The 21,689-nt window shown below is 56.1% G+C and overlaps 3 protein-coding genes across 12 annotated transcripts in view; 2 read left to right on the top strand and 1 right to left on the bottom strand.

Moving 5' to 3' along the window:
- The first annotated feature begins 43 nt into the window (after window positions 1-43).
- On the top strand, window positions 44-6,641 carry Pex10 (peroxisomal biogenesis factor 10). 3 transcript variants are annotated; one of them, XM_004863796.4, is made up of 6 exons: window positions 44-212; window positions 886-966; window positions 2,339-2,745; window positions 3,899-4,074; window positions 4,158-4,293; window positions 5,047-6,467. In XM_004863796.4, the coding sequence occupies exons 1-6, from the start codon at window positions 104-106 to the stop codon at window positions 5,113-5,115; spliced, it is 978 nt and encodes a 325-aa protein (XP_004863853.1). In that variant the 5' UTR covers window positions 44-103; the 3' UTR covers window positions 5,116-6,467.
- Rer1 (retention in endoplasmic reticulum sorting receptor 1) lies at window positions 6,427-18,036 on the bottom strand. Of its 4 annotated transcripts, none has more exons than XM_013065112.3 (8): window positions 17,880-18,036; window positions 14,481-14,571; window positions 13,945-14,032; window positions 12,376-12,480; window positions 10,409-10,508; window positions 9,419-9,497; window positions 7,974-8,109; window positions 6,427-7,303 (listed from the first exon to the last, which is right to left on the bottom strand). In XM_013065112.3, exons 3-8 carry the CDS (start codon window positions 14,023-14,025, stop codon window positions 7,214-7,216), a joined length of 591 nt encoding a protein of 196 aa, XP_012920566.1. In that variant the 5' UTR covers window positions 14,026-14,032; window positions 14,481-14,571; window positions 17,880-18,036; the 3' UTR covers window positions 6,427-7,213.
- An 88-nt stretch (window positions 18,037-18,124) lies between these two features.
- Window positions 18,125-21,689, top strand: part of Morn1 (MORN repeat containing 1) — a 50,789-nt gene continuing 47,224 nt past the window's right edge. For 2 of the 5 annotated variants that reach the window (XM_021243586.2, XM_021243588.2), the window contains exons 1-4: window positions 18,125-18,372; window positions 18,901-18,972; window positions 20,128-20,226; window positions 21,233-21,343. In XM_021243586.2, the coding sequence (XP_021099245.2) occupies window positions 18,297-18,372; window positions 18,901-18,972; window positions 20,128-20,226; window positions 21,233-21,343 (358 nt within the window). In that variant the 5' untranslated portion in view covers window positions 18,125-18,296. Of the gene's footprint in view, window positions 18,373-18,452; window positions 18,637-18,900; window positions 18,973-20,127; window positions 20,227-21,232; window positions 21,344-21,689 lie in introns of those variants that run through there. The other 3 variants (XM_021243589.2, XM_021243587.2, XM_087214375.1) reach the window with 3 other exon arrangements.

Here is a 21,689-nt window from a genome sequence, read left to right as displayed (position 1 = left end):
CCCCTTCCGCGTGACGCGCGAGGCCTGCGCCGCACTCCGAGCCACGTCGCGCGTCATTACCGCGCAGCCGCACCGGTGGGCTCCGGACGCGGACGGTGCGGTCATGGCTTGGTCCGCCGGCCCTCCGGAGGTGATCCGCGCGGCGCAGAAGGACGAGTACTACCGCGGCGGGCTGCGGAGCGCGGCGGGCGGTGCCCTGCACAGCCTGGCAGGTGGGCGTCCCGGAAGCGGGCGGTGCTTCCACACCAGCGACCCGGCGCGGGCAGGCCCAGTCCGTCTCCCCCGGACTGGAGCGAGACGCCGGCGCCGCCACGCCGTGGCCCTGCGTCGAGCTTGGGCGTCTGGAGGCCGCGGGCGCTAGGCTGTAGGCAGTTGGGAGAGTGACGGTCAGAGCAGATGTCTGCGTGCTGTATTTCGCAGACACTTCGCACCTACTCTGCCAGGCACTGTTCTCGGGCTGTCCAAGCATACCTTCGTGTGATCCCTTAAAGGCTCCGCTGTGGGACGTCCCGTAATCCCTTTTCTTACAGGTGTGCAAGTGGAGAGTCCAGAGAGATCCCACAGCCAGGGGATTGTATGGCAGATTTGATGCTGGACAGGTGGTCTCCAGCCTGCCCTGTTTTTCCCGTGGCCTGTAGGCTCCAGAGCAGTTGCTGGGAGGCAGAGTGGGGGTCCTCGGGAGTCGGCCAGTGGCGTAGGCAGGTAGAAAGGGAGGCAGGGCAGAGCCTGCTGAGTGGACTGCAAGGGAGCCTGGGAGACAAGTGGTTGACGGCTGTCAGCACCTCGTGGAAGGGGGCCTTAGACTTGCGCGAAGAGGGCTGGCTGCCCATCACCTTTAGGCGGCCCCCACCCCTTCCTAGGAGTAACATGTGTTTCTCCTCCCAGGTGCCAAGAAATGGCTGGAGTGGAGGAAAGAGATTGAATTGCTCTCAGATGTAGCCTACTTTGGCCTCACCACGCTGGCAGGTAGTCCCTGGCAGACCCATCCAAGTCAGAGGGCGGGGCAGGAGCTGGGGCTGCCAGGCAGAGGGAGGAGCTCCTGGAACCAGTGCCCATGGCCTCAGGGAAGGACGGGATGGGGCGAGAGGAGTAGCTGCCGAAGACACTGCCCAGAGCATTTTCCAGCCCAGGGCCTGTCCTTTCATCCTTTTTTTGTGTCCCTGGAGACCTAGGGACTTCTTTAAAACCCATTTCTCTCGACCGCTCTTGGTGGCACAGGCATGTCACAGTGCTCACCCATTCGAGGGGTGATAGCAGTGACACGCTGCTGGGACAGTGAGGGGCCAACGTTGATGGTTGTTCCTTAGGATAGAGCTAACAGGGAGGGCCTCAGGATTGCGATTCTGGCCCAGCGCCCCGCAGGGATCTCTGAACACCCGCTCAGTTCACCCAGTCCTGTAGAAGGGGTCCCTGGAGGGGTCACCACACTGTGGAGCACTGGCTGGTGGAAAGCAGAGGATAAGCACTGGGTGCCTGTGTTGTGCTGCATCCTGGGAGGTACTGAGCACTTTCGGGACGAAGGCCAGGTCTGGGGGAGCACTTTCCAGACAGGCAGAGGAGCTGAAGCAGCTGGAGCTAAACCTCTGAGAGGGAGGCCCCCTCAGTAGGCTGGGAGCACCCGAGGGATTTGTGGGCCTGGTCAGCCTTTGGTTTTCCTTGTAAGGCATCCAGTATCGTGAGGGCATGGGCAGGGGTGAGGCCAGAGGCCAGCTGTGACCAGACCACAGCGGCAGAGGTGGAGGCAGGCAAGGTAGCCATGGAGGACTGCGGCAGGTTGTGGTGAGGCACCTGGGGAAGTGTCAGGAGCAAGCAGGCAGCATCTCCTTCAGCCGGGACAGGAAGCAGGAAAGCTGGCTTTCTGGGATTAGGGTTAGGGCTGGAACCTCACTCTCCACAGGGCAAGTTTCCAAGTGTTTATCTAAATCCCCAGGGCGATACCTGGTAGGCAGCTGAGCTGGAAGCCTGCTCTTGGGAACAGACCTGTTCCGCCTAGGCCATAAATTGTGGTTGCACCAGTGCGTGTAGAAGTGGGGAGCCATGAGCCTGATCCAATGGCCTGAGCAGGGGCTAGGGAGAGGAGGGACAGGAAAAGGGGAAGAGAAGCACAGAGTGAAGAGTGGGAACGAGGGTGGGGAGGGAAGCACAGGCCGGATCATGGGAACTGGGAGCAGCTGGAGTGGCAGCTGTGTGACCCTGGCTGAGGTCACAGCAAGCCCATGGGCATGTTGGCCTGGGCCAGAGTGACACATGGAACTAGTGCTTGGTACAGAAGCCGAGGGAGGCACGCTGGCCCTGGGAGTCAGGCCCTCACCCAAGTACACCATCCTCACCCTCCTAGGCTACCAGACACTCGGGGAGGAGTACGTGGGCATCGTCCAGGTAGACCCTTCCCAGCAGCGCGTGCCCTCCAGGCTCCGCCGCAGCGTGCTGGTCACACTCCATGCAGTCCTGCCCTACCTGCTGGACAAGGCCCTGCTGCCACTGGAGCAAGAGCTGCAGGCCGACAGCGATGGAGCCCGGGCCTTGCAGAGCAGCCTGGTGCCCAGCAGACGGGGCTGGTCGGGGACACGGCGCTGGGTGCGTCGCCACACGGCCTCCCTGACCGAGCAGCAGAGGAAGACACTGCAGCGGGCGACCTTCGTCCTCAGGCAGGGCCTTGCCTGCCTCCATCGGCTCCACGTTGCCTGGTTTTACATCCATGGTGTTTTCTATCACCTGGCTAAGAGGCTTTCGGGGGTCACTTACGTAAGTAGCTGTGTCAAGGGGCTGCTGCCTGATCTGCATGCCTCTCTGCACCTTGGCTCCTCAGGGCCATGCTGCAGCATAATCACAACCAAGTGTTCTGTTTTGGGGCTGGAAGCAAAACCCACTACCTGGAAAACACCAGGTCTAGCCCAGTTCATTTTTCCAAAGACCCAGGTCAGGCAGAGCTCGTCAGTGCCAAGGGCGGACCAAGTCCTCTCCTGCTGCCAGCATGTGTGGGGCGGCCAGGGCCACTGACCATGGGGCCTTGGGCCTTGGTCTACAAGCAGATGGCCCCAGGGTGGCCAAGTTGAACATGCACTCCAGCTGGCTCCTGGCCCCTTTGTCCCCCCACCACCATCTGGCAGCCCCACTGAGAAGCAGGCTCTCGGGCCAGGGATACTTCCAACAGGGACCCACGGTGACTGTGGCCTCCTTGCCACTTGCTAGCATCCCTCCTGGACCTCCCTGTTCATGCTGGCCAGGCCACCTTCCTCCTCAGACAGTGTCCACCACTTCCCATCTGATTCCTTGCTTCCCAGAGTCTGGTCCCCCCCACCTGCCTTTCTGTGTGGCTTCTTTCAGAAGGGCCTGCCCCTTCCCCAGCAAGCAGGCCACCCCCATCACGGAGCCACGTCAGGTGTCAGTCCTGGGTGTGCCCAGACTTTTGGGGTACCTGATGCCAAGCAGTTCTTCGTCAGGGGTCACTGTCACCCTCACAGGAGTTGGGGTGGGCACAGAGTCCTCTCCAGGGGCCAGTGGGACGGGACATGGGAAGTAGGGGACAAGAGTTGGCAATCTCCCCAGTGATGTGGCCAGAAGTTACTCGGACTGTCAGCCGTGGGAGACTTGGACAGTGTCCTGGGAGGGGCCGTGCGCCTGCTAAGAGGGGAGCATCCTGTCCTACAGCTGGGCAGCTGGTGAGCAGCACCTCCCCACACACCAGTGCTCCTCCCACTGCTGTGCGAGGTTCTCTCTGAGGTGGGCCCTACAGCCTCACCTACTACCCTGGCCCACCCGGGCTCGCAGCTCAGGCCTGTGCCAAGGATACCCGTCCTCCACCTAGTCTTGTCCTTCGGACGTTCCCGGTACTGACGGGAGGGGAGGCCAGGTCAACTCAGGATCCTGACAGCTGCTGGGCCACCTGCTTCCACAGCTCCGCATCTGCCATCTGCCCAGAGAGGACCTGAAGGCGCGTGCTGGCTACCGGCTGCTCGGGCTGCTCTCCCTGCTGCACCTGGCGCTCTCTGTGGCACTGCAGCTGTACACCTTCCAGCAGAGGCAGCGAGCCCGCAAGGAGTGGCGGCTGCACCGCATCCTGTCTCACCACAGGTGCACAGGGTCTGGGGCACCCTCCACACTGGTCAGCATGGTGGGCGGTGCCCTCACCTGTGTCCCCACCCTCCCTTCCGCAGGACCTCCCTGGAAGACCGAGCTGCGCCCAGAGCCCCACTCTGCACCCTGTGCCTGGAGGACCGCAGGCACTCGACGGCCACGCCCTGCGGCCACCTCTTCTGCTGGGAGTGCATCACCGAGTGGTGCAACACCAAGGTGCGTGGCCCGGGTAGGAACCCCGAACCCCATTCCTGTGTCCAGGGAAGTCAGGCATTCCAGCATGAGTCCCCACACTTGGCAGCCCCGATGCATGTGCACACATGGCACCAGACCCTCTTCCCAGCAGGACAGGTGGCAGGGGGTGTGCCCAGGGGAGATGCCTGGCCAGGAGCCGGGGCTGCAGCTGACCTGGTCACAGGCACCACAAGACAATGTTGGCCCTTCCAAAAGCCCTCCTGATAGACGCGGCAGGGCCCAGGGCGGCATGAGTGGAGAGCATGTGCTCTTTCATGAGCACAGAGAAGTCTTGTGCCCAGCAGGCAGCACAGAGTCCATCCGGGAGGGGGACCTGGTAGAAGGCTCCGGGAGGAGCTCTCAGCAGCTCTGGCCGGATTCACATCCCACCGACGAGGCCCAGGGTGCCTCAGTTGCCCACAGGCTTGCTGGGCAGACAGGGCAGGGCCCAGGTGCCAGAAGCCTTATAGGGAGGCCCCATGCCTGAGGCTGCCAGGCATTGAGGGTGGAGCTGGGGCCCCTGGATGCTGGCACAGCTGTCCCAAGCCAGCCCTGCCACATGCCCAGCACCTGAGCCTCTTCGCCTCTGATGCCCTGGCAAAGGCCGCCTCCCAGTCCAGAGTGGTGGGAAACAGCCCCAAGTGCTGTGAGGCACAGGTGGAGGGTGATGGGCAGGGGCAGGTGGGAGCACAGGGCCGGCCGGCGGGCCACGCATGAGCATCCCTCTCTCCACAGACGGAGTGCCCCCTGTGCAGGGAGAAGTTCCCTCCCCAGAAGCTGGTCTACCTGCGGCACTACCGCTGAGCCACGCTAGGTGGGCTTCAGGGAGTGGATGGAGAAAGCAGTTTGTCCTCAGGATTAGCCAGTTGCACAGAAATTGTAATACCCTCACCCAGGCTGCTGGGCCAGATTCCTGGGCAGAGGACAGAAAGATGAAGCTAGCAGAGCCCTGTCCCATAGCCTTCAGAACCTAGTTGGGACAGGGCCTGAGATCCCAGTGGGCGTGGCATGCTGCTCAGGACACCCCTTCCCCGAGCCAAGTTGCAGAAGTTAGCCAGAAAGAGCTTTATTCACTGCAGACCAGACACACACACCACACTGGGCGGAGCATGGCAGAGCCAGTGCCCGGCCGGACAGGCACCTCCAGGTGCCCACGCACCAGCCAGGGTCAGCACCTCTTAAGATGTTTGGCACACTTGCAATATGTGTTCTGATTCCTGCTTTAAGAAAGGGGGAGTTGTCTTGGCCCTAACACAAACTGGAAGGGGCTTCCTTCCGCTGGGCAGGCAGAGCCGCCTCAGGTGAGAAGCTGTTTCCAACACCTAACTGCAGGCACCTTGGGATGGGCAGGTGAGCCAGGGCCTCTCCTGGGGGCACGTGGGCGGGCAGCCTGCTTGCCCAAGGTCGCTGCTGTGGCCGGCACCTCCTCAGCTGTCTTCAGCCTGCTTCCCGCCTTGCTCAGTATTTCCAGGTTTTAAAAATTAACATGCTGGAGACAGCTTGGCCTCAGTCCACAGAAGACTGACCCACCCAGGAGGGTTGCATAAGATGCAGACCTCTGGGGTGTCACACTCCCCCATTGGAGGACCTCGGAGTTCGGGCTAGCAGGGCCACGCCCATGGGTGGCCCAGGCCTCCCAGTCCCCACAGGAAGGAGGTCCTGCAGAGCTGGACACAGCTCCACAAGCTGTCTCTTGCTACCCCTTGAGTCACACCATTGCCTGTCAAAGCTGAGGCCTCAGTGCCAACCAGGGAAACAGAAGCAAGGAGGTCCAGAGTTTGAGAATCCCAGACACTTGGACATCTAACAGGAGTACTGAGAACATCATGTGAAATGGTGGAGCAGGTATACAATCGGCGTGAACATGGCCTCTCAAAGGAGCTCAAGTCCTGATGTACACAATTCAGCAGAAGAAAATACAGACAACTGACACTGAGCGTCGAAAACTACCTGGGCATCTGAACCGGCGGGGGCTGCAGGGGACACCAGGCTGCACCTTGGTGCCCACACCTGTGGTGGGCGCTGTCGTGCCGCCAGAATGGTTCACCTGCAAGGGAGGCCAAAGACGCTGGGCTTGGGGTCAGTGGCTCGTGTTTAAGATGAAGACTACACAAGGAAGGGGACATTGTCTTTAATAAAGTTGGAATTAAAAAGTCGATTAGTAAAATGTTTATCACATCAAAAAGCTGACATGCAGTAGGTTCTGTCTCCCCCCCAGAGAAAATGAAAAGCCAGATAAACCCGCAGGCCTGGTCTGCATTGACCAGGTCTGGTCTTTCTTTAACAGGGGCTGCTGCATGAGAACAAATTTAAATTAATCAAAAACAAACTTTAGAAATGTGTCAAAATAATCTCAAACAATTAAAATAGAACATATATATTTATAATTTCAGGCCCTCAGAAGCAGGGTAGTTAAGAACAGTTCCAAGTCGTCATGGTAGAGGCCAACATGAGACATCTCCAGCGAGATCCAGTTTGGAAACTGGCATGAGAACCTCGGGCCATGTGGTCCACCTTTTCAGCCTCACGCCTCTCCCACACTGGCCGGGCTGGCTCCATCCTTCAGCCCGCAGGAGGGACCTCGGGTGGCAGGAAGGCGGCCTGGCTCCTGCCCTCCCTCCCGCCATCACCCTGCAGACCACCTCCCCCCCAGCCCCCCAGCCCGCAGTTTGCTACGATTCCGTACATTGGGAAACATGTGGACATCACTGAAGAGGAAATCAATGCAATTTGGTTTAAATGCCAGTTTCTTCAAGAACCTGATATTTCAGTTACAAATCATTGAGGCTTCTTTTTAAAAAGAAAATTCGACTCCCTTGTAATCAACTGCTTTATGTGAAGAAAAAGGCATTGTTACAATGGCTCAAAACCGGTCTTGAATACGTGAGATTCAGTCCAGCTTCTAACTAGCAAACGTCTTGCCCACGTCCTCCTTCCCTTTGTATCTCCTCTTCCCGTGTGTGAATGGTATGTACCGGTATTTAATCATGTGCTAGGGAAACAAACGAAGTCCAGTTACTTCTAAATGGATGGTGATCCACCCCAGTTTTCCTAAATGTGAACACCCAAAGGCACTGGCTCCATTTCTTCCACGTATCGCACAGTCAACATCAGGATGCCAGTGGGTTTGAGCTGGGCAACATGGTGCAAGCCTGTAATCTCAGTACTCAGGAGGCTGAGGCAGGAGGATAACTGAGTTCGGGGCCAGCCTGGGCTACATAGTGAGACCGTCTCAAAACAGAAAAAAGATGCCCATGCTGACATGCTTCCTAGCTCCCTACTAATACAGCAGCCCTCTGATCTGCTGGGCCCTGGGATCCACTCCAGAAACACTGTGCAGGAATGGCCGGGAGGGGCTGTGGCTGGGCCCCCAAGGCAGGTGTGCAGCTGCGCTCCACAGTCCTGGCCAAGGCAAGGTCTCAGTGGAACGGACCCTGAGCTCAACCAGGAAGAGCACCAAGGCGCTTTGGCCCAGGGCATCCCCGCCAACTCCCACCAGCTGCCCGAGCCTAGGGGCTCCCCAAGTGGAAATGCACCGTGCTCCACCAGCCCTGGCAGGAGACAGCGCCTAGTCCTCACCACACACAAGGCCCTGCTCCCTACCAGCTGTCCCCAGCAGGGCAGTAACTGTCGCCCCAACCACGAAGCAGTGCTGTCTTTACCTTTATTTGCCTCTTCATTGTGATACAGAAAAGCATGATGAAGTACATCACCAGGATCGGCCAGAACACCGGGACGTTGAAAGCCTCAAAGAAGGTGCAGACCATAGCCACGAGGATGCCCTTTGTAGCTGCATGCCTTAAAGCAGGGGAGAAGTTAGTGCCATCGCCTGTGGCTGGCACTAGGCTCCTAGCGACCACCTCCGGCCACCACAAAAAAGCATCTGCAGGAGCTGCACCTGACTGGAACAGCATGGGGTCTACGCGTGTTCTTCACCCGAGCTCTGGTTAACCACAACGCTGCGGTTCCCTGAGCCCCGTGAAAGCTACGTTCTCTCCAGCCCACAAAGAACAGACGCCCATGCTGAAGCCCAGCGTGCCTGGACCAAAGCCCGGACCCCTGGCCTCACACTGGCTTCAGAGGAGAAAGCAGAGCCTTCCAGCCAGGCCCCACCCCACCACCGCCACCCTCCAGCCAGGCTCCCACCTCCACCTGGACCCCCAGCTCTGCTCTCCACAGAACGCACCCACCACTCCGGCACCCCCTACTCTCTCCCGCAGGCACCAGTGTTACAGCCTGAAGGCTTCAAGAACCCAGTCTGCTCAGTTCATGAACTCCGCCAAGACTGCCCCTCCCATGTCCCAGAGACAGACAAGACGGCATGGTATGGAGCCCCTGGCCCTGACTGGGCTCTGAGGAGCTGTCCCTGTTCTCACCCTGTGTCCTCCTGGTCTGCAGGAGGCCCGGAGCCCCCAAGGTTGGGCCCTGCACAGACCCCTGACACCTTTGCTCAGGGCCTCTCCACAAGGGCCTGGCCAGAAAGCTGGTCTACCTCTGCCGCCCATGGAGGCTGCCTACACCTACCTTCCTGAGGCTTGCAAGAGGTTGAAACCCTCCTGCCCAAACCCCAGCATGTGCTCTCCTGAAGCTCAGAGTCTCTCTGAGCCCGCAGTCTGCCCCAGCCCCAGCCCAGTGTCCTCTGGGTGAATGGATGTCACAGGAAAACAAAGCAAACAAAACTCTGTCTTCTTTAACAAGTCTAGATTGCTCACTGACTAGAACAAAAATTCAGTCTGTTCTCCGGTCTCCACACCTGACTGAGAACAGGTACCTTCTGCAAGTGCCTTTAAAAAGTTCAGGCATGGCCACACAGGAGGAATGACTTCTGATGTCCCGTAGCACAGGAGGGTAACTGTGCCGGCAACAGTCACCATGCATATTGAGATTGCTGACAGAGAGGACCTGCACGTCCCCAGCACAAAGGAATGGTGTGCAGTGACAGACGTGCCACTTGCCTGACCTGCTCATGACACACTGTTCACATGTACTGGAAGCCACACTGTGCCCCATAAACATGCACAATTACTAAGTGTCAGATAAAGATTGAAAACTTTTTTAGAAGTTTAATAAAAAAAAATTAGCTCAAAAAGAAAAAGAATTAGCTCACCAAAATTTAAACTCTGGAAGCCTTCGAATGAAAGGGCGAAACTCCTCGTTCTGTTTGGTTGGTAACGAAGGGCCGTCGTCTGCAAGGCAAGGTACCAATCAGAGAAACAGCGCTCACTCTTACCTCCACTCTACCACGGTCGTCAGTGTCCTGGAGCTTCTGAGGACGGGCCTGTGTCCCTCACCGCACATAAACGGGTCTGCGGCCAGTCTGCAAATCAGCTCAGTGCTTTACAAGATTTTCTAAGTCTTGTACCTTTTAAATGTGTAAAAAGAATTTAGCTGCACAGATCTCTCATCCACTGTGCCCCACAGGCTCAAAAGAAAGCCAGATGCATGATTACGTTCCCACAGGGCAGTGCTGGGTCCCCGCCCACAGCACGAGCTGGAAGCTCAGCTCACCTGGCCACGCCCAGCTACAGACGGAGAAACTGAGGCCAACAGAAAGAGTCCCTTGGTTATTTTCCAGTCTCCCTCAGAGAGCGACCTTCCATGGAAGAGGCCTTTCCTTTGCTGTTTTCACTAACTGGTCTACAGAGAAAATCACGGGTTTGTGCTCATCCATGTGAAAACTGTTTAGAAACAGCACCACCCATAACAGAGGGCTCAGCAGCAGGGGCGGGGCCGGGCCGGGCCGGGCCGGGCCACTCCACTCCTCACTTGCATCTCGGCTGGCCCAGATGGGGCCCACAGCACACAAACACCAACATCTCAACTCCCAAGAACTCGGAGCCTGTGCTGGCCATGGTGGGCAGTGTGTGCAAACCTCTGGTTGTGGGACAGCAAGTCTGGTGGGTGACTCTGGAGTGCCACCAGGACAGGCTGTCTGCCTGCGACACAAAAGATGCAGGCTTGGGCACAGATCTCAGCCATTCATCCCATCATCTGTGGTGGGACCGTGGATAGGCATAGAGCCCCACATGCCTCAGTTTCTTCATCTGCACACAGGATGAACAGCCCTGGAGGTGCCATGAGGGTTGAATGGCGGTACCTGAGTCTTCCATCAGGGAGGGGTCCACTTTGGGAGAGAGGAACGCTATGAAGAGGTTGAGGTGGTAGATCCCCAGGGCGTAGGTCACGATGTACCAGCCCTGGAAGAGAAGAGGCACAGCATGGTGAGCACCAGCCTGAGGTTGTCCAGGCCACACCAGGCAGGGACGCACGGGTGAGCCAAAGAGCACACAGCTCACTCTTGGTGGGGAGGCTGTGACTTCCACAAGCACAGACACAGGCAAACCCACAGTGACCGCTCACTCTGTGCGTCTTGGTACCACAGTGACAGCTCACAGCACAGCAGCAAACTCCTCTGAGTTCAGTTGGGCAAACGCCCAGGCTCCTGGCCAGCAGGCAGTGGAGCCAGCTGCTCTCCAAACCACAAGCAAACCTACACCTCGGGGCTGGGTGCAGTATACCTGGGGGCACTGTCCCTCGGCGCCCCCAGCCTACTAGGGGCCAGCACTCCCCATAAAATCAAAGCAGAATCGAGGCTGTTACTATAGACTCAGTGGCTGGGTGTCTTCAGGGACAACTCCCACCGCCAGGCCAGCGTGGAGTGTTGCTCACTGCCCAGGAGAATGCAGGGCCCAGTGTCCCCTGCACCCTGCAAGTGCACTGTCACTCTTCAAGTCTGTGCTTGCTCATACAAACGAGATTCTTCCTGCCTAAAAAGTTTTCAAGCCAGGCCACTAAAACCTGATGTGAAACATTAACTAACACACACGTGTCTTCAAGCTGTAGGGCAAGCCTGGCTCAGGAGAGTGAAACTGCACGTCACACCCGCCCCGCCACACCCCTGACTTGAAGTTGCTCAGCCAGTCTTCCCATTAGCAAACGGACCAAGTTCCAACTTACAAAACGAAATCAACATTAATCTCAGACACCTTGTACAGATTGTGTCCGTGCCACAATAAGCTGCCAAGCAGCCATCACCTGCACGCTGAACCAGTGCTGGGTCTGCAGGCAGGAATAAGCCAGACACAAGCATGAAACAAGCCTCTGTGTTTAGTCTGAGTTCCACATACACTGGCTCAACTGTCCAGTCAATAAACCTGTCACTCCATGGACCGATGGCCTCCTACATCTTGGAAAACACCAGGAAGCCAAACAGGAGCTTTATTTTTTTATTTTTATTTATTTTTTGTACCGGGGATCGAACTCGGGTCCTTGCATTTGCACAGCAGGCGGCGAAACCACTGAGCTAAATCCCCAGCCCTAAACAGGAGCTTTAAACGAGAATGTACCTTCCACGGCCCCGGGGGAGCAAATACTCCAGGCAAGACTTCTTGCCTACCCCCCACCCTGGACCTGCAGGGTGCCCCCAGACCCCAGGTGCTCCCTAGGAAATGACACGTCCCAAGCAACAGCCTGAGCAGGTGTTGCCTGTCCTAGTGGTGTCACAAGCAGGGCCTAGAGACCTCATAAGCGCCCAGTGACCATGCTGGCACTGCGCACGCTTCTCTGCCTCAGCAGATGCAGCCCACACCACTGAACCCGTAAACACCAGTGTCACGCATGGAGCCCCAAGGTCACTGACTCATGTCATCTGGGATGGGGCCTCTGCCCCGGGAGGCACACAGAGGGCTCAGAGGGCCAGAGGCCTGTAACCAGGTCAGGGCACAGGCTTAGGTCAAGACTGGCCTGGGCTCGCTGGAAACCCTTGTCAGAGAAGATGACAATCTCAGGAAGAATCGCAAACAAGCCTCTTTGAAGAGACACTCGCTGTGGGCCAGGGATTTAGTTCAGTGGTTCTGCCACCTCCCCTGCAAGTCCAAAGACCCAAGTTCGATCCCCGGTACTAAAAAAAAAAAAAAAAACACTCACTGAAATTTTTCTTACACTTGGCAACCTGAAAAGTGTTTATTATACATCATTTTCTTCAAAATAAATCGCACCAGCAACATCCCAACCAGCACTGCACTCAGAGCCTGAGGCACAGAGCTCATTTCAGCCCAGACCTACCTGCAACAGGTAAACTCTAATCATGTAGATGAAGCTCAGGCCCAGTGTCACGACCCACCGCACAGCTGTGTAAGGTGTGGACTTGTCCAGCCAGGACTGATAAATCTAAAGAGAAAAGGAGTTGGAAATGTGAAGTCACTCAGGAACTCCCACTGCATAGCTTTGATACAAAATACACTTTTGCTATGGTTTCTGATTTTAAAAAGAGCTGATTAGAACAGCAAGAGGTTACATATATTGGCAAAAAACAATGGCTCCAACTAATCCAGAATGTATTTGCAATGCTTCCTGAGCCAGGTTCATCTCTTCAGCAAAAGTGCTGCAAACTATCAATGAGAGAAGACGGTATTTCAGAGCTGCAAACAGCCTGCTGTGGCACATATGCCAAGGGTTCGCACCACTGGTCTTAGGGATTCAAAAGTAGAGGCCTGAGTCTCCAGGTCACCATGGCAATGATGTTCTCCAGCCAAACCTGTGCCCCCACCGGCCCCCAACCCTCTGCTCCCCGCAAGCCCAGTACAGGTCCCGTCCCATGCGCACAGGACCCAGCAGCCAGGGCCTGCACACGGCATGTGCCACAGACTCACTGAGGGAGTCCTTAGCATTTTAATACACACACATTTATACCTATGCATGTGCACGTTTTACATTTTGATTGTGAACCTTAATCTTTAAATTTCATGATGAAAATTTTCAGTTATAAAATACATGAGAATAGATATACTCAATACTCAGCTTCAATATTGTTATAGCTTGCCATATGCTACTTTTCAATTTAAAAATCTGATAAATTTTTCGCCTGTAATCCCAACACTCAGGAAGATGAGGCAGGAGAATCACCAGTCCAAGGCTAGCCTGGGCTACACAGTAAGACCCTGTCTTAAAAAAAAAAAAAAAAATTCCAGGTGCCACATGCCCTATAACTGTAGCACTTGGGAGGCTGAGGCAAAAGGATTGCAAGTTTAAATACCACATGGGCCAATTAGTGAGACCCTGTTTCAAAATAAAAAATAAGGGCTGAGGGTGTCATTCAGTGTGAACGTTCTGGGTTTGATCCCCAGGACCACAAAGAGCAAAATAAAAATATAAATAAGTCAATAAACTAAGCCAGAACATCAGTGCCTGCAGCTGCTTGCTGAGTGAGTCTAAGCACACGGTGTCCAGCTCCAGACACCGCCCAGGAGCAGTGGTCTGCATCTCCCTGGCCAGGGCCACAGCCTCTCCCCTCAGTGTGTGCTCACCCTGTGCAGGAGCCCAAGAGGGAAGGGAGGGTGGACTGGAGACAGGGCAGGAGGGACACAGCTGCCTGTCTGCACCGCCACTGCTAAGGAGGAGTTTTACACTTTTAAAGGCTAAAAACACACATGTGGCCAAGAACATGTGTGACCTTAGAGCAAGACTCTTCTCTGCGTGGCCTCTGTGGAGAACACGGTGCAGGCTTCTCAGGAACGACCTCCTTCCAAGAGCACAGATGGCAGCGCAGGAGACCCAAGCCCATCAGGAAGGTGTGTTGGGAGCTGACAACTGCTTCTCTAAATAGTTACACTAATCGCCCACAAACCCACCAACCTGTCCCAGGCGTGTGAAAAATCTGTACACCACTGATGGCTTCCCATGGACAGAATCTCCAACGCTGTCCCCTTCAGACATTCTGCAACTGAGAGAAACACAAGACGCCTTCAAATCAAATAGCAACCATTCAGGATGTGAACTTTCCCCCCTTTATCGACCAGTCTATCAAGCCAGTTTCTGCAATGCTCAGTATTTTACTCAGACTGTCTGTGTTTTTACCATGAATTAACCACATAGGGAACAGACTTCAGTGGAGGGGAAGGAGGGAGCAAGGTGACGCCAGGCAGCACCGGGTGGACTTTTGCTTCCACTTCAAGCACCGTGGTTACCCATGCAGGGCAGCACCATCCACCTCGCACCAGCAGGAGCTCTGCTCGCTGATACCCCCCTCCAGGTGCCTCTTCTGGGATGGGGATGCCAGCCCCCATCTTCCCCTTGCCCTGTCCTGGTCAGTCCTTGGTGACAGGAAGATGTCCAGGTAGCCCATCTAGCCGAGTCCCAGTTTCTTATCTTGACACTGGAGATAACCCTACCTGCTCCTATTTCAACACGCAGCTCTGGCCCCAGACGGAATTCACCTGTGAGGACCCAGATGCCAAAGGTCATGCATTGCCCCACTTGGTTCTGGGTGGCAAGAGAAGGAATATCATTATCCCTACTTCACAAGGGAGCCGGTCTCAACAGCGTGCGACTGAGGCGCAGAGCCAGGACCCAGGCTGACACCAGCTCCTCACCATGCATGAACTCGGGCCTCAGCTTTCCTCCAAAAGCACTGCAGAATGACAGGGACGTCTGCTGCCTGTCCTACTTTGAAGACACTTGTGGGCCCCTAAGCCAGGAGTGAGCGATGCCAAGGGCACCTGTCCAGACCTCCTCTGCTCCAGGATAGGTGGTGAAGAGGAGAGGCTCCAGAGTAGGTCTGGTTTAAGTCCACTGTTCTCAGTACGGTGAGGCCACAGAGCCAGGTGTCTCCCTCACCGAAACACGAGGCTCTCTTAGGCAGCAGACACGCAGGCCCAGGCTTCATTCCACAGCAGCCTGGAGGCTGGCCTCCCTCCTCCCGCTTACAGATGCTAGAGGCTAGAGAGCCATTCCAGCAGGAGGCCTACCAACAGCAGGCAGGAACCAGCAGCCACACCTGCCGAGTCCAGCGCCTCCAGCACACCTCTCACCGAGCACTGGGAACCCCCCTCCCCCTAGGGGAAGTCAGCAGGCCACTGGACATGGCCTTGGGTCTCAGTCCCAACTTAAATGTCACCATCTCCCCAGCTCCACAGGCCACAACACAAGTCTGCAGCCAGACATGTGGACAGCTCCACAGCACATTCCCCAGGTCCCGAGCATGTGCCCAGACACACAACTAAGCCCGCACCAGGTCCTCCGCCCACTTCAGGAGCTGCCTTCTACCCCTAACGGGGGGAATTCCACATTGAAATACAGGCCACACCAGAGTGCACTGCCGAGAACGGCCACCTTATTTAGGGTAAGCAGGTTCTGCAGGAAGCTACTCCAGTCATGTTCTTCATCATACAGTGCTTGCTTCTTCTTTTACTCTGCCCAAAATGTTTATCACTGAAGCACTTGTGCTTGAATCGAGGTGACAAAAGTAGTATCAAAAAGAAAATACCTGGCTGTCCCACTGAAGTATGTACTCTAAGCTGAGCTGTTAACGCTCTCCAGACTGCTGTGTGGAAAACCTCCAAAGACGCACTAGCCACCCTCTGCTTCCCTGACATCCACACTAGGACCCTGCTCTACATCTGAGTGAACTCAGCACCAGTGACACAAGAGACATTGCAGCATGATTAAGAAAATGAACTTTGGAGTCCAACCACCTGCTTTAGATACCGGTTCTGCAATTTCTATCGGTCTGAGCCGAGCTCACTCTGTAACAACGGCTGTGTAACAATGGGGTTCTGATGTAGGAAACAGGACAACTGCACCGGCAGTGCCTTCCTCAGAGTTCTTCTAAGAGCAAATGGCAGCCTGTGGTGATGATCCTGCAGAGCCTGGCACCAATAATACAGCAGCTAAGTTAGACAGAAATTAATATATAGTCACAGAGGGGGTAGGCCTGCAAGAAAGTCAACAATAACAAAAAACAGACATCAGAATTGTGGCTGGAGGCACATCTGAAGACCAAGTCTCAAGTTTAAAGATGCAAAGACCAGGCCTACATGCCTCCCCTAAGGGATAACAGTAACTTAAAATTATCCTATAACTGGTATCCTCTGGTCCAGGAAGTCCAGATAAGCATCAGTCAGCGAGGTGAGTGACCAGAGCATCCAGATCCATCCCTTTCTCAAAAATGCCTTTGTTCTTTTCCATGGACCCTCGCTACATGACCCGCTTCCTACTGGATCAATATTAGCTAAGCAGCTGTACTTGTAATCTTATTGGTTGAGTATAGTTTGACCCACGCTGTACTCACCACATACGTGTATGTGTGTACAGCGTGAATGCACTGGCCCCTTAGACATGTCATACTTATTCTGGATTAGGGCAGCCTTCTTACCAGCTGTTCTACCTCCAAACCTCCTCAGAAACCCTCCATTGCAGTCCAAACTGACACCAGTCTTATGTCACATCACTCTGTTTTTATTTTGTATAACAATTATTTTCTGATACTTTCCTGGTTTTCTTCTCAATTTCCGTCTATGGAATACAAGCTCCTTGAGGGAGGCCCTTGTCTGGCTCCCAGCTGGGCCTTGTCATTTCAAAGTGTGCGCTACTGGAGCAGGCAGCCAGTCAATCTGAAATCTGTTGAATGTAACTGCTTTATGTTCAATCACAAAGTAAACAAAGCAAGATAAAACTACTCTAGGCAGACACCATGAGTACCAGGCTGGAAACTATTAAAAAACCTGTGTCTCTTTAGAGAGCTCACTTGTTGCTTCTGTGATCCATCAGTCAGTCCTACACCAGAAATGCAGCACACACAGCACAGAGGAGGCCCTGTGCCAGTATCTGGGGCCAATGCTTCCTGGCCCAGGAACGGCCCGCATCTGTGCACCACACGAGTTTCCGGTGCTGTCCCCTCCAAAATGCCCAGCAGGTCCTACCTCGGCTCCTCCCAAGGCCAAGCTCCACCCTGGGTTCCTCCCTCTGATGGGTGTGAGTGTTGTAGATTCCACCTGGCCTTTGCACACTGTACCCATATTACAGTCACACCAACACACATCAGGATTTGATGAGCCAAGTCTCAATCGCTGAGGACCCTGTTTTCACTTATGGGGGCTTCCATCTTGTTTCGAGGTGAAACTCACCCCAACTAAGGACACAACGGTGCAGGACAACCCTAAGACATCCTGGCCAGGAAGCCAATAATAAAAAATGAGCCTAGAGAACTGATTTTACTGCCTTAATTTGGAATATTATCAGGGTATAATCTTAAGCCAAGTAACTACTCCCCTTCAGCTCACTCAGTGAAGTCTCAGTCTTCAGGCTTAATACTAAATCCTACAGATGAGCCCTAAAGGTATGATGGGCGGCAATAAGACGCCCCACACAGACGCACCCCAACTCCTGAGCCTGGCGGGCAGCCCCGGCCACCGTGCCCAGCGCCCGCCAGGTGGGGTGAGAAACCGCCTGCGGCAGGGCCACGGGTCTCCGGGGCCGGCCGTCCCCATCGCGGTCAGTACCGTCCCCTGCCAGGGCTCGGCTCCCATCGCCACCCCTGTCCTGTGTCCGGCTCGCCCGGGCCCCACTACTGAGCCCGCGTCCCTTCCCGCGGTCCGCCGGCCGCAACGCGGTCCCGTGTCCCCTTCCGGGGCCCAGTTGTGCCCTCGTGGCCCTACTGACTCTCTCCACCTCTCCGGCCCCCCCACCCGGACTCCCAGTCCTGACGGACGCGCCCGCCGCGGCCTTGACAGCCGGAGGGAGGCGGGGGCGACACGGTCCGGCCGGCCCCGCCCCAATCCTGTCCCTGGCACCTCGCAACTCCGCTGCAGCCGAGCCGCGGTCTCCCTCACGGCCGCAGAAGAGGGGCGGCGGGCAGGGCGGCCGCCGGCGCTCGGCTTGGGCTCCGGGAAGCTGCACGGGAACTTCCGCTGCGTCCAGCGGCACCGCCTCCGGCCTCCAAGATGGCCGTGGGGCGGGATCCAGAGCTCCAACCATTTCCGCTTCCGGCGAGGACGCCGCGGCCGTTGGCGGACCGTCCTCCCAGCGGAAGGGGCGGGCCGGCAGAAATGCCCCGCGCTACACAGGCGCAGTGGAGCCCGTGGGCTCCCGGCCTAGCGGCTCCGTTCCGGAGATTGCGGTTCTCCGAGACTGGCCTGACCACTCCCCCTAGCTACCTGAGGCCAAGGGCTGGGGACGTGGGTGGTTGCTAGGGAACGGCTGGCGGCAAGATGGCGGCGGCTGGCCGGGGGAGCCGGGGTTCGCTCCAGCGACGCAGGGAGTCGCCGAGGCCCCCGCCGCGGGACGGTACGGACTGCGCGCGTCGGAAGCCCTGCTCAGAGCCCACCGCCTGCCCCCCGGGCCGCGTCCGCGTGCTCCCTCGCTGGGGTGGGTGGTGAGGGGGCGGGTTCACAGCCGGCCCGCCCTGTGCGGGTGGGCGCAGGAAGTCCTCGGTCCCGCCCCACGTCTGTGCCCGGGGAATGGAGTCCTCGATCCAGTCGGGAAGAAACTGACCCTGAAACCTGAGAAATAAGGCCAGGATGGACCCCGAGTCCACGCCCTTGCCGTCAGGTCTCGCGGGGTCGTGCTCTCCCCTCTGCACCCTCACTGATAACCTGCTCCCACCGCCACCCCACACCAAATGGGTGTCACCATGTCTCAGAAGCCAGACAACGGAGGGGTTGGCAGCAAACAGAGCAGCTCCTAATCCCCATGCGGCCTGGGCAGTTAACAGAGTGGTGCACAGACCTGGAGAGAGCCCCAAGCCCACCTCCACTTAATGTCAGCCAAGTCGCAGGGTCCAGGGGTCACTGTTCATTTTCTTTTCAAATTCAGGTTATGGTGTCTACACGTACCCAAATTCCTTCTTCCAATATGAAGGAGAATGGAAAGGAGGAAAGAAACACGGTAAGAAACCTCGGTGGTCCCTCCCACAGCTGCCACCTGGAAGCTGACAGCTGATTTTCTCCGGGAGCTGCTGAGGGGGCTGCACTGAACATGCCCCGGCGCTGTGCTGGCACGGTGCTGCCAGCCTGCTCTGGACTTGGCCGGTGACACCATGAGGCTGGCAGGGCTGGGCAGGGGCAGCAGATCAGGACACTCCTACCCCTGTGTGGCACGTTCCGCCATCCTAGGGGCACCTGCAGAAGAGAAAGCTGCGGCTTGGAAATCCTCCCTAGAGTTCCAGTTTGCTTTTCTTTTTCAGAGTGGAAATTGGCTTTATGGTTTGTTTCTGATTAAAAGATGACCTACTTCTGTAGAAAATCCAATCGACAGAGGAAAGGAACTGTAAAGTAAAATCCTCTGGAATACCCTGAACTCACATTCGTGCACACTGGGCCTGGTCTCATACCACACAGCTGCAGGCCACCATCCCAGCACCCCAAGACACACACCAGGCAAGCATGGAGAATGTTCTGGTGTCCAGACTTTCTCCCATCTGCACTTACAAGACTTTTTCTGTTTGTGGATTCTGCCTCCTCAGTGGCTTCTACCTATTTTCCCCTAGAAGGTTGGGCCTTTTTTTTTTTTTTTAACCTGTTGGCTGCTAGTATTTCCTGTGTTTTACCTTTTGGCTTTTATTCAGTGTTTTTGCCATCCAGATGTTTCTTATTTTTGTCCCGACATCAAGGAGTCTCTTCTTCCAGGCAGGTGTGTAGGCTCATGTGCAGGGCTGTTATCTGAGACTCCTTGATGGTCACCTGCTTTTTAGGCTATGTCCTCCCAGAGCCCTCCCCTGTGCTCATGTGGACAGAGTTGTGTCCACTTTCCTTTGAGAAGGTGGGGAACAAGGTCTCACCTGGACTGTCCCTGCCTCTGTAGCCATTCTAGCCAAAAAAGCAGGGCGCTTGGGAATATTCCTCAGCTGTTCTGAGGAGTCTAGATAAATGTGGAGTACACAGGTGAGTTTCTGAAGACCATGTATCAGACAAGCAGTGGAGCCAACATGAAAACTGCAGGTTTTGCAGCTAAAGTCTGAGAAAGCTCAGTGGGTGCAGGCTTGTCAGCCACCACTCCCAGTCACCAACTGACTTCACTGCACACAGTGACTTCTTTTTCCAGGTCACGGGAAGTTGCTGTTTAAAGATGGGAGTTATTACGAAGGCGAATTTGTGGACGGAGAGATCATGGGGCGAGGCTGCCAACACTTGGCCTGGTCAGGTCAGTGCTGGAGGTGATGGATGGGCTCATGACCCCTTTCTCACAGCCATCTTGGGGAGGCCGTTCCCCTGCTCTGACACCAGAAAGCGGTATATAAATGGAGGGGCCTCAGGTGTCCTTAACATGAGGGAACAGCAGCGTGCAGGCTGGGGTGCATGGCATGGTGCCCACAGCTTGGATGGCCTTTAGGCCTGGCAAGGGGCATCTTGGGGATCCCTAGTGGGGCCTCTAGACCTCTACAAGCACCTCCAGCTTCTCTATAACATTACATCAGAATAAAGCAATATCATCCCAAACTTGTATTTTCCTTATTCGTTAAAGATATTTCACCACACCCCGTGCCCAGATGGGAAACCTGCTCTGTGACCCCCACGACAGTGGCCGGGCACCTTCCAGAGCCTCGGACAGAGAGTAGTGGGTACTCATGGGAGCTTCTCTTGCATTTGGCTTCCAGTTGCCTTTTAAAAGTACAGGGAGTCTGAGCACAGTGACACCTACTGGTAATCCCGGCTCCCCGGGTAGCTAAGGAAGAAGTAGACAAGCTCCAGGCCAGCCTGGACAAGTTTGTGAGACCCTGTCTCAAAGAAAAAGAAAAGGGGCCGGGGATTTAGCTCAGTGGTTCCGCCGCTTGCCTTGCAAGTGCAAGGACCCAAGTTCGATCTCCGGTACCAAAAAAAAAAAAAGAAAGAAAGAAAAGGACTGGGGACATGGCTCAGTGGCAGAGCAGCCTGTCTGGTACGTGCAAGGCCCTGAGTTCCATCCCCAGTACCACATGCAAGGCCTGAGGACAAGGCCACCCCACACTGTGCCTCCCAGGTCCTCCCAGGAGGGGTCACCTCGGTCAGTCTGCAGTCCTCACTGGGCAGCGAGGACCAGGCCATGTGTTGGCGTTTCTCCTCCACTGACCACACTGTGAGTGAGGTGAAGAGACAGGTGTCCACCCATTGGTCAGCGGACAGAGGGGACACGACACAGCAGTGACCTCTTCCTTTTCATTTCCACTCAGGAAACACCTACTCTGGACAGTTTGTTTTGGGAGAGCCTCAGGGACACGGCGTCATGACGTATGGAGCTGGGGGCCGTTACGAAGGAGAGCTCTGCCGAGGCCTCAGGGAAGGTCTGGCATGCACAGGGCTTGTGGACGAGTGCTAGGGGGAGCCTGGTGTCCTCTCACATCTGAGAGCCGCTGCCCAGCTGTCAGACTTCAGAGGCTGGGAAAGGAGGTGGTGGGGAGGGGTCAAACCCTGTCTCTGTCCCCAGACCATGCATTTTCAGCTCAGCCCCCAGGCCCTGCACCTGGAGAGCCCATCCTGCTACATCCCTTGACACATGTCACCCCTCACTACCTCCTGCTGCGTGGTGAGTCGCTCACCACTTAGGGGTTCAGACAGCCACCACTGGATTATTTGCTCACGATCCTGGGTCAGCAGGCTGGCCCGGTCTGCTGGGTGCCTCTCCTGACC

This window comes from Heterocephalus glaber, unplaced genomic scaffold (assembly GCF_053883595.1).
Source record: "Heterocephalus glaber isolate CG9 unplaced genomic scaffold, H.glaber_assembly_v1.0 deba00001447, whole genome shotgun sequence".
Lineage (NCBI taxonomy): Eukaryota > Metazoa > Chordata > Mammalia > Rodentia > Bathyergidae > Heterocephalus > Heterocephalus glaber.
This window is presented reverse-complemented; position numbering and strand designations above follow the sequence as displayed.